The sequence below is a fragment of the Myxine glutinosa genome, chromosome 5, assembly GCF_964187855.1.
Source record: "Myxine glutinosa chromosome 5, kmMyxGlut1.1, whole genome shotgun sequence".
Classification (NCBI taxonomy): Eukaryota; Metazoa; Chordata; class Myxini; order Myxiniformes; family Myxinidae; genus Myxine; species Myxine glutinosa.
The window spans coordinates 34,627,902-34,643,206 of record NC_136265.1 but is presented as its reverse complement, the minus strand read 5'-3'; the positions used below and the strand labels follow the sequence as shown (position 1 = coordinate 34,643,206).

The window sequence follows — 15,305 nt, the reverse complement described above, 5'->3', positions numbered from 1 at the left end:
GGAATCTTAATCCTCTGCCAGACCTTGGACTCCCCCGAAGGCTCCGTAGACTCCCAGCCGTCGCCGAGTGTTAGCTTGGGCCTCTTCCTCGGTCATATTCATGGAGGCATCGTTGGACCAGGCGCTGAGCCAGAAGTTTGCCCCAATGGTGGCGCCATGTTGGCAGGCAAAGAGCAGCAAGATGATGACCGCAAGCCAAATTCCAACAGCACGCAAGTACTCCAAGAACACGGACAACTTCACCTGGCAAAAACAAACCCCCACAGAAATAGATGCCAAGCACAGGGATGCGAGCAAACACTCGAGGAGTGCTGACGAAGCTCGAAACTCACACGTCCAGTCTCTGCCTTTTCGTCTTCGATAAGTTTCTCGCCGGTCTGCTCTCCATCTTTGCCTTTAACCTCTAAACCCTCCTGTGGATGGTCACTCAGGCTTGGATTCCTAGGCAGAGGTAACAGGACAAGAGGACAAGGTGCATAAAGCAACACACAATGGAACCACATAGTAGTCAAGAATCAGGTACAACAGCAAGAATAGTTTGGGATAACCAAATTATACCTTTTTAAAACATCAGAGGCTTCTCTCCCTCTAACGTGATGTGTCTTTGCCCCTTCTCTACTCGAAGCATCTGTGAAGAAAGGCAGAGCCAGTGCTTGAAGAGAACATTGGTGGTTGGTCATTATTACAACAGGCTAATATGGCTAAATTCTAAATTTCTCCTCTAACCGACAGGGGGAACTGCATCAGTGACGCAAGTTATGTGGTCACTTTGGCTTGGCAGCTGTGGCCACCATTTACGTAGCCACAAGCTAAAGGTCCTGATGTTACATCAACAAAGGATGGGGTAATAAGCAGGTAACACAAACAGCCAAAATATCTCGTACTCGAACGAGGTGTCAGTGGTGGCGACAGAGACTCTTCCTGAGACTGTGTCTCCTCAATCTGTGCATAACTTCTGAGAAACTCTGCAAACGCTCCGTCCTGCTGCTGCAACTCCTGGTAAGAACCGCTTTCAGTGACTCGACCACTGACCAAAACCACAATGTGGTGCATCTGAGGTAGGAAGCTCAATCCGTGAGTTACCAACACGCGCGTCTGCGGGAGGAATAGTGAAAACAACAAAAGCAATGGCATGTACAAGCGTTTCTCTCTGGTTCATACAAATGAGCAATCATTTGTGCAATAACAGAGGGTGGAACTGCGACCAACTCAGCGACTGAGCAAAGACCAACTCTTCCACCAACATCCCTTCCCATTCCAACCAACCAGCAAAATCCCCCTTTTATTGGATCAATATTTTGCTCGTCCAACCACACGTTCTCAACTGAATGAGCTGACTGCGTGTCTCTTCAAATGGCATATTTTGCCTGCTTAGTTTCCTGCACAAGCACCAGAGAAAGTGGTGTGATTGGTGTTAGAGAGCAGTGGTTTGTGAAATCGTCCTGTACCAGAATGTACGACCATCATCACAACACACAGCCGCTCCATACATCGATCTCTTGAGTTGGGGAGAGGAAAGTAATCATGTAGTTAGTGTACTCCGAGGCATTGTATATGTTCCCAAAAGACACTTTGGACTTGACATGGAACATGCACTTTTATGGCCTCGTAGGTTTGTTGAGTGTTCCCTTTTTTCTTGTTATTTTCCCGTGGAACCCCACGAACAGTCTCGTGGACCACAGGTGGGAACCATGACTGCAGATATATATATATTTTTTGTATACTGAATCGAGGCTCGTGAAAGAGCTAACATTTACTGCACAAACAAATCAACCAGACAAACAAAATATATAAAAAGAGGGAGCGAAAGACAAGATGGGGAGAGAAGGGGAAGCACACAAACACAACATTTGAGAGCAGGGAGATGTGTGGAAGGGAGAGGGCTTGGGGGGAGGAGGCGTGGGAAGGGGGGGGGGGGAGGGAGAAGTATAAAACACAAGGACACCAAGGACTTCCAGGACAGAAGTTGGTATTTCAAAAAAGTGGAATTGGGGTGAAATTAGCGGGGGTAGAAAACATCAAGGTTTTGGATGGGGGAAGATAAGAGATGGTGGTGAACAGCTGTTTTAAAGACCTGGAGGGTGGAGTGGGATTGAAGAGAGTGAGGAAGTTTGTTCCAGAGGCAGGAGAAAAGAGGAATGAAGGAGTGAAGTTGAGCAGAGAGTCTTGATTTTGGCAGTTTAACCATAAGAGGGTTGCAGGCAGATATTGTGCGACCTGCCGGAATATTTGCGGGACAGAGCCCAGAGAGAGCTGGGGGGGCAAGGCCAGAGAGGAGTCGGTAGAAGACGGAAAGACCACCAACCTGCCTGCGGTGAGTGAGTGAGAGGCCCTTGGAGTTAGCTTCATCGCGGGAGATTCCAATGATTCTGAATGCTTTGGTTTCAACAGCGTGAAGACGGGCTAGGTGTGAGGCAGCAGCACCAGCCCAGAGGGGAGAGCAGTATTCCATTGAGCTGCGGATGAAAGCCTTGTATGTGGTGAGGAGCTCAGGTGTGCCAAGGAAGGACTTCGCACGACGGAGGATGCCCAGTCGGCAACTGGCTTTGGAGGCCAGATTTGAAATGTGGTTTTCCCAGGAAAGATCATGGCAGATAGTGAGACCCAAAAGCTTGAGTGACAGAACTTCTTGGAGATATTGCAAGAAGACGTCGATATATCGAAGTGGATAGCCAGGAGTTCAGCCCATAGTAGTGATAGTAGTTGGAAAATGGGTGAACTCTGACGGTGCGGTCTTTAGGTGAGGTCATTGGGTTGCAAAAAAGGTAATGCAACAAAGGTGAGAGGACTCTGTCAGACCCAATTATTTCAACTGATGTTAATGGTTGCTTAAAAACCCATCGGCCGTTGTTATCCATGGCCTGGTGGCCTCAGGTCTGGGGGCAGGTCTGAGGAAGAACCCCCTCGTGGTAACCCCAGAACCCCAATGCTGTTATATATATATATATATATATATATAACAGTATGTATGTATGTGTGTGTATATATATATATATATAACAGTATGTATGTATGTGTGTGTATATATATATATATATATATATAGTTGCGGATATGAGGATTGTGTTTTTTTATTGTGTTTTTATTGTATTGTAAATTGTTATGAATTATTGCTTTATTCTGAGCCCTCCTTGCTCCAGTCTGTTGTATAAAGGTCAAAGGGCGTTCCGGTAGTTAATTCCATAAAGCATACATGAAGGACACTATAATATCCCTGTTCAGTAGTTTATTTCCTTAGTCTGTGTATTAGGTTAAGGCTTTGTCTTCCATTAAAATGACACTCCATTGCACCAAGTGAAATAAGATAGATTCCCTTCATTCTTCATTCCCATTCCCAAAAACCTCCATTTCCCCTTTCGTCATGGCCAAGCCTCAATTTGCCAATTACATCCCCTCCAAAACCACCATTGAACATGTGCTCGGGTCGGGGAAGAAAGGCGTGCCCGCCCGTCGTCATCAAGGGCGGAGCCAGAGGGTCGCGCGACCAACCATGGCCGAGGTGAGCACACCGATGGGCGTGTCCTGAAGGCCGGCAGCTTAATCGCCGGAGGCGTTATAAAAGCGCGCGCGCAAGAGTGGTCAGAAGTTGCGTAGAGAGGTCCATGACAAAGAGAGGTCCATGACAAGAGTGGCGGCTGCATCCACAGCAGCTTGAGCCACCGAAACTGCATCCACAGCAGCTTGAGCCACCGAAACTGCAGCCACAGCAGCTTGGAACCAGACGGACGGTTTGAGCAGGACCGAAAAGGAACGGCGGCTGCCAAACGCGCCGATCGGGCTGCGGTATCCGTGGACCGGCCTCCCCCCTCCAGCCATCCACCTCCTGCCATTCCTATCATCATCCCACGTGTAAGTGTGTTCGTAGTCTGTCTTTTGTCTTGTCCCTGGGAATAAGTTAAGCCTGTTAGATAAGCTAGTATTTTCACTGTGTCTCTAAAATCTTCTGTATATTATTTTCTTATCTTTCCTTCTTCCTTGGTTATTTTGAGCATGTAAATAGTAGAAATAAATTTAGTAGTATTTCCAACCTTTTGGTTGTCTGCTTCTTCTTCACATCCGTGTCGCCTTAGTCTTTTCCCTATTGAATATCTGTGGCGCGATCCGGCCAACGCTCGGGAATCGGGTTAGTCGGGGTAACTGTTCGGCCACGGTGCCTCCGCTCGGCAAACACAACATCTTATCGCGGACCGTAACAATATATATATATATATATATGTATATATATATATATATATATATATATATATATATATATATATATATATATACACATACACAGACTTGGCATTTAAAATGGAATTTTTTTTTTTCTTGACTTGGGTTTACTTTCTGAACTCGGTATATCAATCTGGTGAGTTTCTTTTACGCTTCGGTGATTTCTTTGTTAAAAGAACCATGTCATTGATTGTCTGTCACAGCAAGAAGTCAATAACAGGATTATATCACAGGTGGCATGACAAAATGTACGGACAGGTACATTTGACGATTGGCTTCACAATCGGGTATATATGGGTTGTTGCGTTCTGTATTCGTGGAAAACAACTGCTGCACGCCTACAAAAGTTATTGCCGCTTCCCCTGGAGATGGTCCGTCAACTCGACAATGCTGTTTGTCATTTAGTGGTAGCTTTACGAAATTCCGGCATGAAACAGCATGCTATTGCTCAGCAGTATGGCATCACTCAAGGTCAGGTGTCAACGATCCTGAAACGAAATGCTCAGAGGGGTGTCCCTACTCCAATACCGAGGTCAGGACGTCCCCGCAGAACCACAAGGAGGGATGATCGCCAGCTGCACCGGTTAGTCCGCAATGGCCGTAGCAAGTCAGCTAATCGGCTTAGGGCTGAGTGGCAGCAACTGACAAATGTGCCTGTATCCAGAAGGCTAGTCAACCAACGACTGGTTCAGGCAGGCTATCGTGCCAGGTGTCCCCTGAGAAAGCCACGTCTGACCAGACAACACTGCCAGCACAGATTGCAGTGGGCCAGAGAGCACCGTCAAGGGCAGCCAGGACACTGGAATCACGTGATCTTCAGTGATGAGTCTAGATTTCTGGTCTATCATCAATATGGCCGCGTCCGAGTGCGCAGACAATTGCATGTAGCCTGCAACGAAGATTGTATAGTGCCAAGAGTCCAAGCTGGAGGTGGTGGGGTGACCGTTTGGGCTGCTTTTCATGCAGGGGACAAAACTGACCTGGTTGTTCTGAATGGAAACCTGAACCAGTTCAAGCACAGGGCCATTCTGGAAGAAACATTGCTTCCATTTGTTCGTGCAGCCTTTCGAGGAAACTTTGTCTTCCAAGATGACAATGCACGGCCTCATCGTGCTCGCTTGATCCAACACTTTCTTGCTGACCGTGGTGTAGAGCATATGGAGTGGCCTGCCATGTCCCCAGATATGAATCCGATAGAGAACTTGTGGGCAGAATTAACGCGTCAAATCGACAACTTGGACCAGCAGCCTGCCTCTGTGCGTGAATTGCAGCAGGCTATTGTCACTGCATGGCAAGCGATTCCTGTCCAAACCTTGGCAAATCTCGTGAACAGCATGCCTCAACATGTACGTGCTCTCCTGAATGCTCGTGGGGGTTACACGAAGTACTGAACTGTAATTTTACTGTCCGTAATCCCAGTCGTAATTTAACTTTTGTTAAAAAAAATTGGCTAATGTAAAAAATAAAGAGATACTTCTGGAAAACGCACAGAAGTTTAACACAGTACTGTCTGTGAATTTAGTTCGATATCAGTTTACATCACTTTCAAGGATCAATTTATTTGCTTCGAAATGTCAAATGTGGTTTTTGTTTCTTTTAAAGGTCACATTAACAAAATCTAGAATAATTTCAACACAAGCGTTACGCCGAGGTCCCCCATCGGGGAAGTGATGTGAGTTGACAAAGTGGAACACGCAGAAAACATGCTATGATATGATATTTCGCTCACAAGGGTCAGACATACATGGAGGCGGCCATCTTGGATTTTGACGTGGCGACCCAATTTTCAATAGCGTTCTTCCTTATGCCTAGATACACCCACACACCAGAAGGTACTTCGCTTATTTTTCTAGATATTTCGCTCACAAGGTTCAGACATATATATGGTGGCGGCCGTCCTGGATTTTGACGTGGCGACCCACTTTACAATAGGGGTCTTCCTTATGCCGAGATACACCCACACACCAAATTAGAAGTTGGTACTTCGCTTATCTTTCAAGATATTCATCTCACAAGGTTCGGACATAGATCGCGGCGGCCATCTTGGATTTTGACGTGGCGACCCAATAGGTACACCCACACACCAGATTAGACGTTGGTACTTCGCTTATTGTTCGAGATATTTCGCTCAGAAGTTTCAGGAATATATATGGTGGCGGCCATCTTGGATTTTGACGTGGCGACCCAATTTTCAATAGCGTTCTTCCTTATGCCTAGATACACCCTCACACCAGATTAGAAGTTGGTACTTCGCTTATTTTTCAAGATATGCAGGTTACAAGGTTCAGACATGCATGGCATCAGACATACATGGCGGCGGCCATCTTGGATTTTGACGTGGCGACCCAATTTTCAATAGCGTTCGTCCTTATGCCGAGATACACCCACACACCAAATTAGAAGTTGGTACTACGCTTATTTTTCAAGATATTCATCTCACAAGGTTCAGACATACATGGCGGCGGCCATCTTGGACTTTGACGTGGCGACCCAATTTTCAATAGCGTTCGTCCTTATGCCGAGATACACCCACACACCAAATTAGAAGTTGGTACTACGCTTATTTTTCAAGATATTCATCTCACAAGGTTCAGACATACATGGCGGCGGCCATCTTGGACTTTGACGTGGCGACCCAATTTTCAATAGCGTTCGTCCTTATGCCGAGATACACCCACACACCAAATTAGAAGTTGGTACTACGCTTATTTTTCAAGATATTCATCTCACAAGGTTCAGACATACATGGCGGCGGCCATCTTGGACTTTGACGTGGCGACCCAATTTTCAATAGCGTTCGTCCTTATGCCGAGATACACCCACACACCAAATTAGAAGTTGGTACTTCGCTCATTTTTCAAGATATGCAGGTTACAAGGTTCAGACATACATGGCATCAGACATACATGGCGGCGGCCATGTTGGATTTTGACGTGGGTTGCACCCACACATCAAATTCGAATGCGGTCCTTCGCTTACGCACGCACACACGCCCGGACGGACGAGAAAGCCATAGTCCCCCTTTCGCTCCGCTGAGCGACGGGGGACAATAATTCCAATGAACTTTTGGTTCCAAGTCATCTTGAAAAGTTCACCCCCACAAAAAAAATATTCCATATTAAATGCCAAGTCTGTGTGTGTATATGTGTATATATATATATATTGTTACCGACGTGGCTTAGATGTTAGTTTACCGAGCGGTTTTGGTATGACCACGTCTGCACAAGTTACCGATTATACTCGACGTTGACGAAGCCGCGCCACGCTGGCTCAATAAGAAAAAGAAGACACCCGGCTGGATTACAATAACACAATACGACACCAATGTTTCGATTCTCAAGTATATTCGTACGGAAAAGGTTAGATTACAGGGGCTAGAGGTATATTACAGGAAGACAGGCACTTAGACACACTCTTATATTAACCCCGGACAGACGACAGACACACGGGACAACGGCTGACTCACACGGGGGTTTGATGGCTAGGAAAGGCGGGTAGCGATGGCTCCAGGTGCACCTGGGCTCAAAGGTCAGAATCGACTCGGTCCGGTCCAGAGATGCGGGGAGGTCGCAGCGCTCGGATGGCGTCTTGTCTGCTCAAGCTGGGGGCGCATCTGACTCAGCGCTCGCAGGTGGCTTTCCTTCTCCAAGCTGGGTGCGCATCTGACTCAGCGCTCGCAGGTGGCTTTCCTTCTCCAAGCTGGGTGCGCATCTGACTCAGCGCTCGCAGGTGGCTTTCCTTCTCCAAGCTGGGTGCGCATCTGACGTCACATCCGGCGCGGGGCCGCGTATATCCGGCGGGGAGTGACACGCCCTCGGCTCGTTAGCTCCGCCTCGTGGAATCGGCACGTTGCTTCTCATTGGGTGCGTGCGGGGGGTTTACCAGGCTCCGCCCTTGACGAGGAGCTGACAAGGAGCCCCTTCGTGGTAACCCCGTGGAGCGCATGGTCTATGGCGCTAATCGAGCCGGTGTGAGGACGCATCCTCCCCCGCTCCGCCGCCATCTCCTCTGTTGTTGTTGTAATTGTTGGGGAAGAAGATGGAAGGAGGTATGGGAAAGGTCCTAAACTCACTACTGATGCCATATAATCACATTCTGGTGCAACGAAGAGTCATAATTAATGGAGACGAGGCCTTAACTGACATAGAATAAGAATAACTAGGAAGATGTCCGAAAGTTGTCTACGTGTGGTGCGGTGGACCTGGGCACGACATTTAATGGGGGAATAAGGGGAAGGTCGGCTCTACTGATTGTTATTTACATGCAATGGGACTAGGGAATGGGGGATCGGGGAAAGTTGGGGAGTATTGGAGAAAATAGGGGAATATTTACAAGCGGATATGGAGGCCAAATTCCATATTCGCAACAATATATATATATATATATATATATATATATATATCAGGTGGGTGATTGTGGGTGGGTGGGTGATTGGGGATCAGGTGATATATATATATATATATATACATATATATATATATATATATATATATATTTATATATATATATATATATATATATACATAAACATATATATACATATATGTATATTTTGATTGGGGATTCCCTATACACACACACACACACACACACACACACACACACACACACACACACACACACACACACACACACACACACACACACACACACACACACTAGTGGAGCCCCCGTGGGAATCCCACGGCAATGGACGTGTGACATTTGGACATCTTGAGTTAGATGCTGCACATTCAGTTTTACAAAATGGTTACTGACAATTCATCATATCCACAAATGATGTAATCTAACAATTAATTTACTTTCCATAATATGTTACCCCTCACACTCCACTCCTCTCCTCCCCTCATTCCTCTCCAACTCCTCCTCACTCTTCTCTTCCCTTTCCTTTACTCTTCCCCCTTCACTTCCTTCCAACTCCCCACTCCTCTTCCCTTTACTCCTCTCACCTCACCCCTCTCTTCTCGTTACTCCTCTCTTCCCTTTACGCCTCTCACCTCACACCTCTCCAAGCCCTCCTCTCCCCTCCCCCACTCAGGCAGTTCCAATCGAGCAAGTATGGCAAATCTTAGAGGTAATTTAACTTTTCTCTTGGAGCAACACAGTGTAAATCCATCCTTGTCCTGTTCATTCGTTTGTGAAATGTTTCGCAGAACAGTACACGCATGGTGACGTCATCAGACTTGGACCGCAATGATGATCTTCAACAAGCTTATCCGATACTTCATCCGGATTCATTACAGCTGCTCTGGTATATGTTTGTTGAGCACACATTACCCTCCAAAGTATTTGTTGCTCAGCATCCCGTGCACGTCTGTGTTAACGTTCATTGGCGGTCTCGTTCTGTTCCGTCATTCTTTTATTCATTTTGGAAATAGCATTTACAAACGCGAGTGGCGACACGTAAACGATGCTCTGCCCTTCTCCCCACGAGCAGAGTATTTAAGAATTGCAATTTTGATTGGGACGACTATCTGAAGAATACAGCTCAAATGGAAATGTCCCTTGGAAAATTCTTATGGACGGTGTATAAGGGCATTATGTTACACCCTTCTGCCCGGTAAAAACCAAAGTCACTCTTTTCATTACACCATACAAAATGACTTTTTTAAATTAAAGATTTCAAATAAACTTCTTTAAAGTGTACGTGCACATCTACTATACAACAGAGCTGTTAGTCTGTCTGTGTCTCTGTGTCGCCATTTTTCTCAGAGATGGCTGAACGGATCTTCGTCAAACTTTCAGAGGTTCATCAGAGTGCCTGGGAGAGTTTTTGGCAAAAATGAAAATTCTGAAATAAAAAAAGGTTGTTTTTTTGGATTTAAAAAAATAAAATAATAATAATAATAATAATAATAATAATAATAATCTTACTATAATTCACCAAATGTCCGTCTGTTCGAAGGTACCGTAAAAACTGCTGAACCGATCGCAAAGATATTTTGGGTGGGTAATCCTGGGACCTCCAGGAGTAAAATAGGCTATTTAGTTTTCCCAATTTCAGCTTTGGTCTCCAGCATTCTCAGGTTTGGACTCCGCATAACATTCGTGTTCGCATAACGTCCATTGTTCTCATTGTGACGACGAACAAACGGCTGCAACCGGGAAAGCAACATGTCTCCATCGATCGCTAACAGATTGCTGTCTCGATCGATCTTGCCAAGGCCGTAACAGCTATCGGCTCAACATCCTTTTAACTGTCGATTTGGTACAGTTACACGTATCGGGAATTTGGTACACGTATCGGGAGAACATACGACATAGCGATTGTGAACACGATTATCGATCACGATTCACGATCACGATCATCACGATCATAGTGTATCGATCACGATTTGAAACACGATGGAATAATATTTACCGATATGAACAGTGATGTGGCTTTTATTGAAATTCTCAAGACACTGTTTAGATTTTGATGATTTGCGTGTGATATGATTCAACGGATGTTTATATGAATCGTTTAAAATTTTAAAAACCCTTCAATTTCTGATATTTTGCCATCGCCATATGCAGATTCGCCACGGTCCCACGATCGATGTTTCTATACGTGAACGTACCCGTTTGTTTGCGAACGGGTACGTTTTTCATGGAAGTCCTTCACGAACTTGCTGTCCATGTCTGACGTGTGACTGAAGGTGCTACAGGAATGTGGAATGTATTGGTTTCATGCTTTAGCATTCGCCGTATCTGCAATGCCCGTTTGCTTCTGGCCTCCCACCCATGCGTAGCACGGGTATCTCTCTAATAATAATAATAATAATAATATTGCTCAATAGTGCCGAAGCCTTTTTTAAATTAATGACAGTTATATACAAGTACACATTCGCATAAATAAATACAAAACGATCACCAGACATTTGAAAACAAATAAATCAAACAATTCCGGAAGTGTACGAAGTTGGTAGTAAGGCTTCTTCTTCTTCCTGACCGGCATCACACTCAACTCAGAAACGTGATGAACGGCACATTCACCAGCATATGAACGAAAAGGTGATGAGCCCCCTTCCATTCCCCCCACTCCCCCCTCCCCTCCCCTCTCCCTCTACTGCCTCCTCTCTCCCCCTCCCCCCCACCCCACCCGGCAGCGCCGGGTACTCCTGCTAGTCTCTCTATATTATAAAAGAAAGTTTTTGTTTGTTTGTCTGCGCAAGCTAATCTCCTGAACGGTGAAAGATAGGAGGAAACCTCTAAAACAAAAAAAAATGTCGGGATGGGCCACGGGAAGGTTTTAGGCTAGGTGGCGAGGCCGGTTGAGGCCGCTTCGGCTGGGCCGGGCCCATTTCGCAATTAAAAGCTGAGCTGAATTATAGTAGTCAATCTTCTACGGCCACGAGTAAAAGCTTAATTACGGCAGTAAATTCATTCAAAAAGAACCAAAAATGTCGGGACAGGCTCCGGGAAGGTTTTGGCTAGGTGGTGAGGCGGGTCGAGGCCGCATCGGCCAGGCTGGGCCTATTTCGCAATTAAAAGCTGAGCTGAATTATAGTAGTCAATCTTCTACGGCCGCGAGTAAAAGCTGAATTATCTATCTATAATTCCAGTAATCTCTGTGTGTTTGTTTGTACGTTTGTACGTTTGTTTGTTTGTCTGTGACCGCTGTTTCTCGACAACCACGGGTCCGATATACTTGCAACTTGCCAGGTATATTGCTGGGGACCCGAGGATGTGCCTTTTCAAGGTTTGAAATTAATCGGACAAGTACTTACCGAGCTATGGCGATTTAGCCGTTCGCCGTTCGCTTTGGCGTTGCGAATGGACCAAACCATTGCATGTAAATAGAGGGGGGGGTTCTGTGGTCGTTGCGAATGGACCAAACCATTCATGTAAATAGAGGGGGGGGGGGGGTTCTGTGGTCGTTACTGCCACGTGGTTTCAAAGTTTTTTTTTGTTGTTGTTGTTTGCACGCATGTTTTTTTGCACCCACGTACGGGCACGCCCTAGGATGTTTACACACACACACCCCTACACAATTTTTTTTTTTTTTTTTTTTTTGGCAAGGAACGGGCACCCACGTACGGGCACGTCCTAGCTTATATATAGTACGGGCATGCCCTAGTAGTAGTAAATTCATTCAAAAAGAACCCGGACAACGCCGGGTGCTTTCGGCTAGTAGCTTATAAAATAAGAACGAAAAATATATCCGTTCACATTTGTGGAATTTCTCCTCTATTTATTTATTTCACATTTGTTAATTATGTCGATGCACACGTGAAATGCAGTTTGTTTTTTAATCCTGGACGTGAACACGATTCACCCTTGAAAACTCGTGCGAAAACCAAAAAGTTTTTTTTTATTGAAAACTTCACGATTTTATTTCCTCTACATTAAGAAAACGCATCTTCTTTGGGGGGGGGGAGGGGGGGCGGGGTGTACAATCGCTCCGAATGAAGCAGGCATTAACTTGCTTCCTTTGCATGATTTGTAATCAAAATTTACCTTTGTTTCTTCAAAAGGTAACTTATGATAGAAGACACTGATTCAGTCTTCAAATGGACACGAGGCCTATGGAGCCTCAAAGCTTTGCTGAGCACACAAAATGGTGGAGATTTGTTTTTTGAAGCCCCTTCCAGAATGGGTGTGGCCACTCCCCCAATTGACAGACAAACACAAACACAAACACAAAAACACACACAAACACAACAACACACACACAAACACAAAAACACACACAAACACAAAAACAAACGCACACAAACACAAAAACACACACACAAACAAAAACACACACACAAACACAACAACACAAACACAAAAACACACACACAAACACAAAAACACACACAAACACAAAAACAAACGCACACAAACACAAAAACACACACACAAACAAAAACACACACACAAACAAAAACACACACACACACAAAAACACCAACACAAAAGCACACACACAAACACACACACACACACACACACACACACACACACACACACACACACACACACACACACACACACACACACACACACACACACACACCTTAGCAGAATATTATAGAGATAGAGAAGAGATAGAGACTTGGCAATTTCCCCTCTGTTTATTTATTTCACATTGTGGATTTCATGTCCTGTACTTGCACACGATTCGGCCTCGACTCATGCAAAAACTAAGTTTTTTGTTTTTTTTAAACCACGATTCTTTCTTCTGCATCATCATACTAAAATAACGTCATTTAATATGTCTGTCTGTCTGTGTCGAATTTTTGACGCCAATACATTCCGTCCTTACTTATCCAATCTCAACCAAACTTGACAGGATGACGAAGGGTTACATAATGAAGGTTGTAGTGCATTCATTTGCCCACCTCCGCAAGGGGGTTTTCTCACCCGAGCGGGTTTTCCCCGCCATTGCCGTCAATGGCGTTGCGTATTGAGGTGCATATCAATGCTAAATCAGCTTTATCGTGGCATTTGTCCAAAGAAGATTTATCGTGGTGTTTTTCCAAAGACGCTTTGAACAACAAAATTAATGATAATCGCATATTGTTAATATTATTCCAAAAAAAATTAATATGAATAATGTCCCACTTCCCCCAAGGCATTTTTCCTGCAGTGTTAACGTGTATAAACAGCTTATAGTTATAATGGCGTTTCTGTGGGAGCAACGGCTTCTACAGGAAGTAAAAATATTAGAAACCACAAACATGTATGCTTAGCTTTTTAAACAGTCACTAGTGCTCTTTATAACACTAAATGAAGAAATTTGGAGGAATCCCGAAAATCCGTGCAGTAAGGTTTACTTACAGAACTGAGCGAAGATCTACTGTACTCTATATAACCCACAAATGTTGGGTTAATACCATGGCCCTTTCTGCTGCTGCCGTGGCATTTTTTGGAGCAAGCTTTTGAAACTCGTTCCTGCTGTTTGATACAAAACTGAAGGAGAGGCTCGGGTCGTGCTCCTTTCCCGAGCAGCGAGCTAGCGCTTGCCAAGCCAGCCGTTCCTTAACGGTTTTGAATGGAGTGCTTGCTCGAATGCTTAAACCACTTGGCGATCTCTACTACAAGAAACTTGGTAAATGAACACATCTCCAATGTTCTTGTGGTCCAAGAGCTAGGGTACCTTTTGTGCAGCGTCTGAGGCCAAAAGGTTTGATCAACTTTTCTAAACCAAAATTTAATGCAGATTCCAAAAATCCATTTCTTATGTGCCGCAAATGTTGCGGTTTGGGGGAAAAATGCGTTTTTTTTGTTGTTATTTTTCTATATTTTGGCGAAATCTGAAAATTATGCTTCGATTCTAGATATCAATTTTACTCTCTGGTATATGGTCATGTGAGGTATCAAAATAAAGCTACTGACCTGGAGATCACTGAAGAACACAAATAATTTGAAATTAAAATATAGTTGCCATGGTAACAGCCATTTGAGTGGCTCTGAAGTCCAAAAATATCAATTTCACACTAATACATTGTACATTTTAATGTGGAATCAGAGGCCAAATGGTTTTTAAATCATTTCTAAATCATAATTTTATGAAGAATCTGAATATCAATGTCTTACAAGCTAGACATCAAGCCTTTTGGGTGAAAATCACATTTTTGTTGGTTATGCGTATTACACAGAAACTCTGAAATTGGGTTTAAATTCTAAATAGCATTTTATCATCATTTATATTCGCATGTGAGGTATCCACATGAAAGTATTTACCTACAGGCCACCCAAAGATAACATTAATTTTATATCGAGAAAAATATTGCTCTGGTAACCATTATTTGATTTATAAGAGATCTAAAATATGTTTTGTAAACTGTGGTACTGGTATCCTCATATTAGATAATCCACATTTTTGACAAATATGTTCATTATTTTACTAGATCTTGAGTGACACAATCTTGTTACAGGTTTAACAATATTTATTTCATTGTCTGTTTCAGATATGACTTCCTAAGATAGCAGCCATCAACTGAAGACAAAATGGCAACAAGAGCAACCATATCTACAGCAACTGTGACGTGCATTCTGCATGTTGGACGGCCTACTAAGGATGTCATCAAACCTTTTGACACAAACACTTGGCAAAAGGTGATGTCTGCCAAAGAATCAAGAATGGCAATGCCAACTGGTAGCTCCAAATAGTCAACAAT

The 15,305-nt window shown here is 44.3% G+C and overlaps 1 protein-coding gene across 3 annotated transcripts in view; it reads right to left on the bottom strand.

The window, feature by feature from the left end:
- The window catches only part of LOC137427716 (multidrug resistance-associated protein 1), a 126,921-nt gene that overhangs the window by 38,383 nt on the left and 73,233 nt on the right, over positions 1 to 15,305 (bottom strand). For all 3 annotated transcript variants that reach the window (XM_068117403.2, XM_068117404.2, XM_068117405.2), the window contains 4 exons: positions 885 to 1,095; positions 559 to 628; positions 333 to 441; positions 24 to 243 (listed from right to left, as the gene is read on the bottom strand). In XM_068117403.2, the coding sequence (XP_067973504.2) occupies positions 24 to 243; positions 333 to 441; positions 559 to 628; positions 885 to 1,095 (610 nt within the window). The remainder of the gene's footprint in view (positions 1 to 23; positions 244 to 332; positions 442 to 558; positions 629 to 884; positions 1,096 to 15,305) is intronic.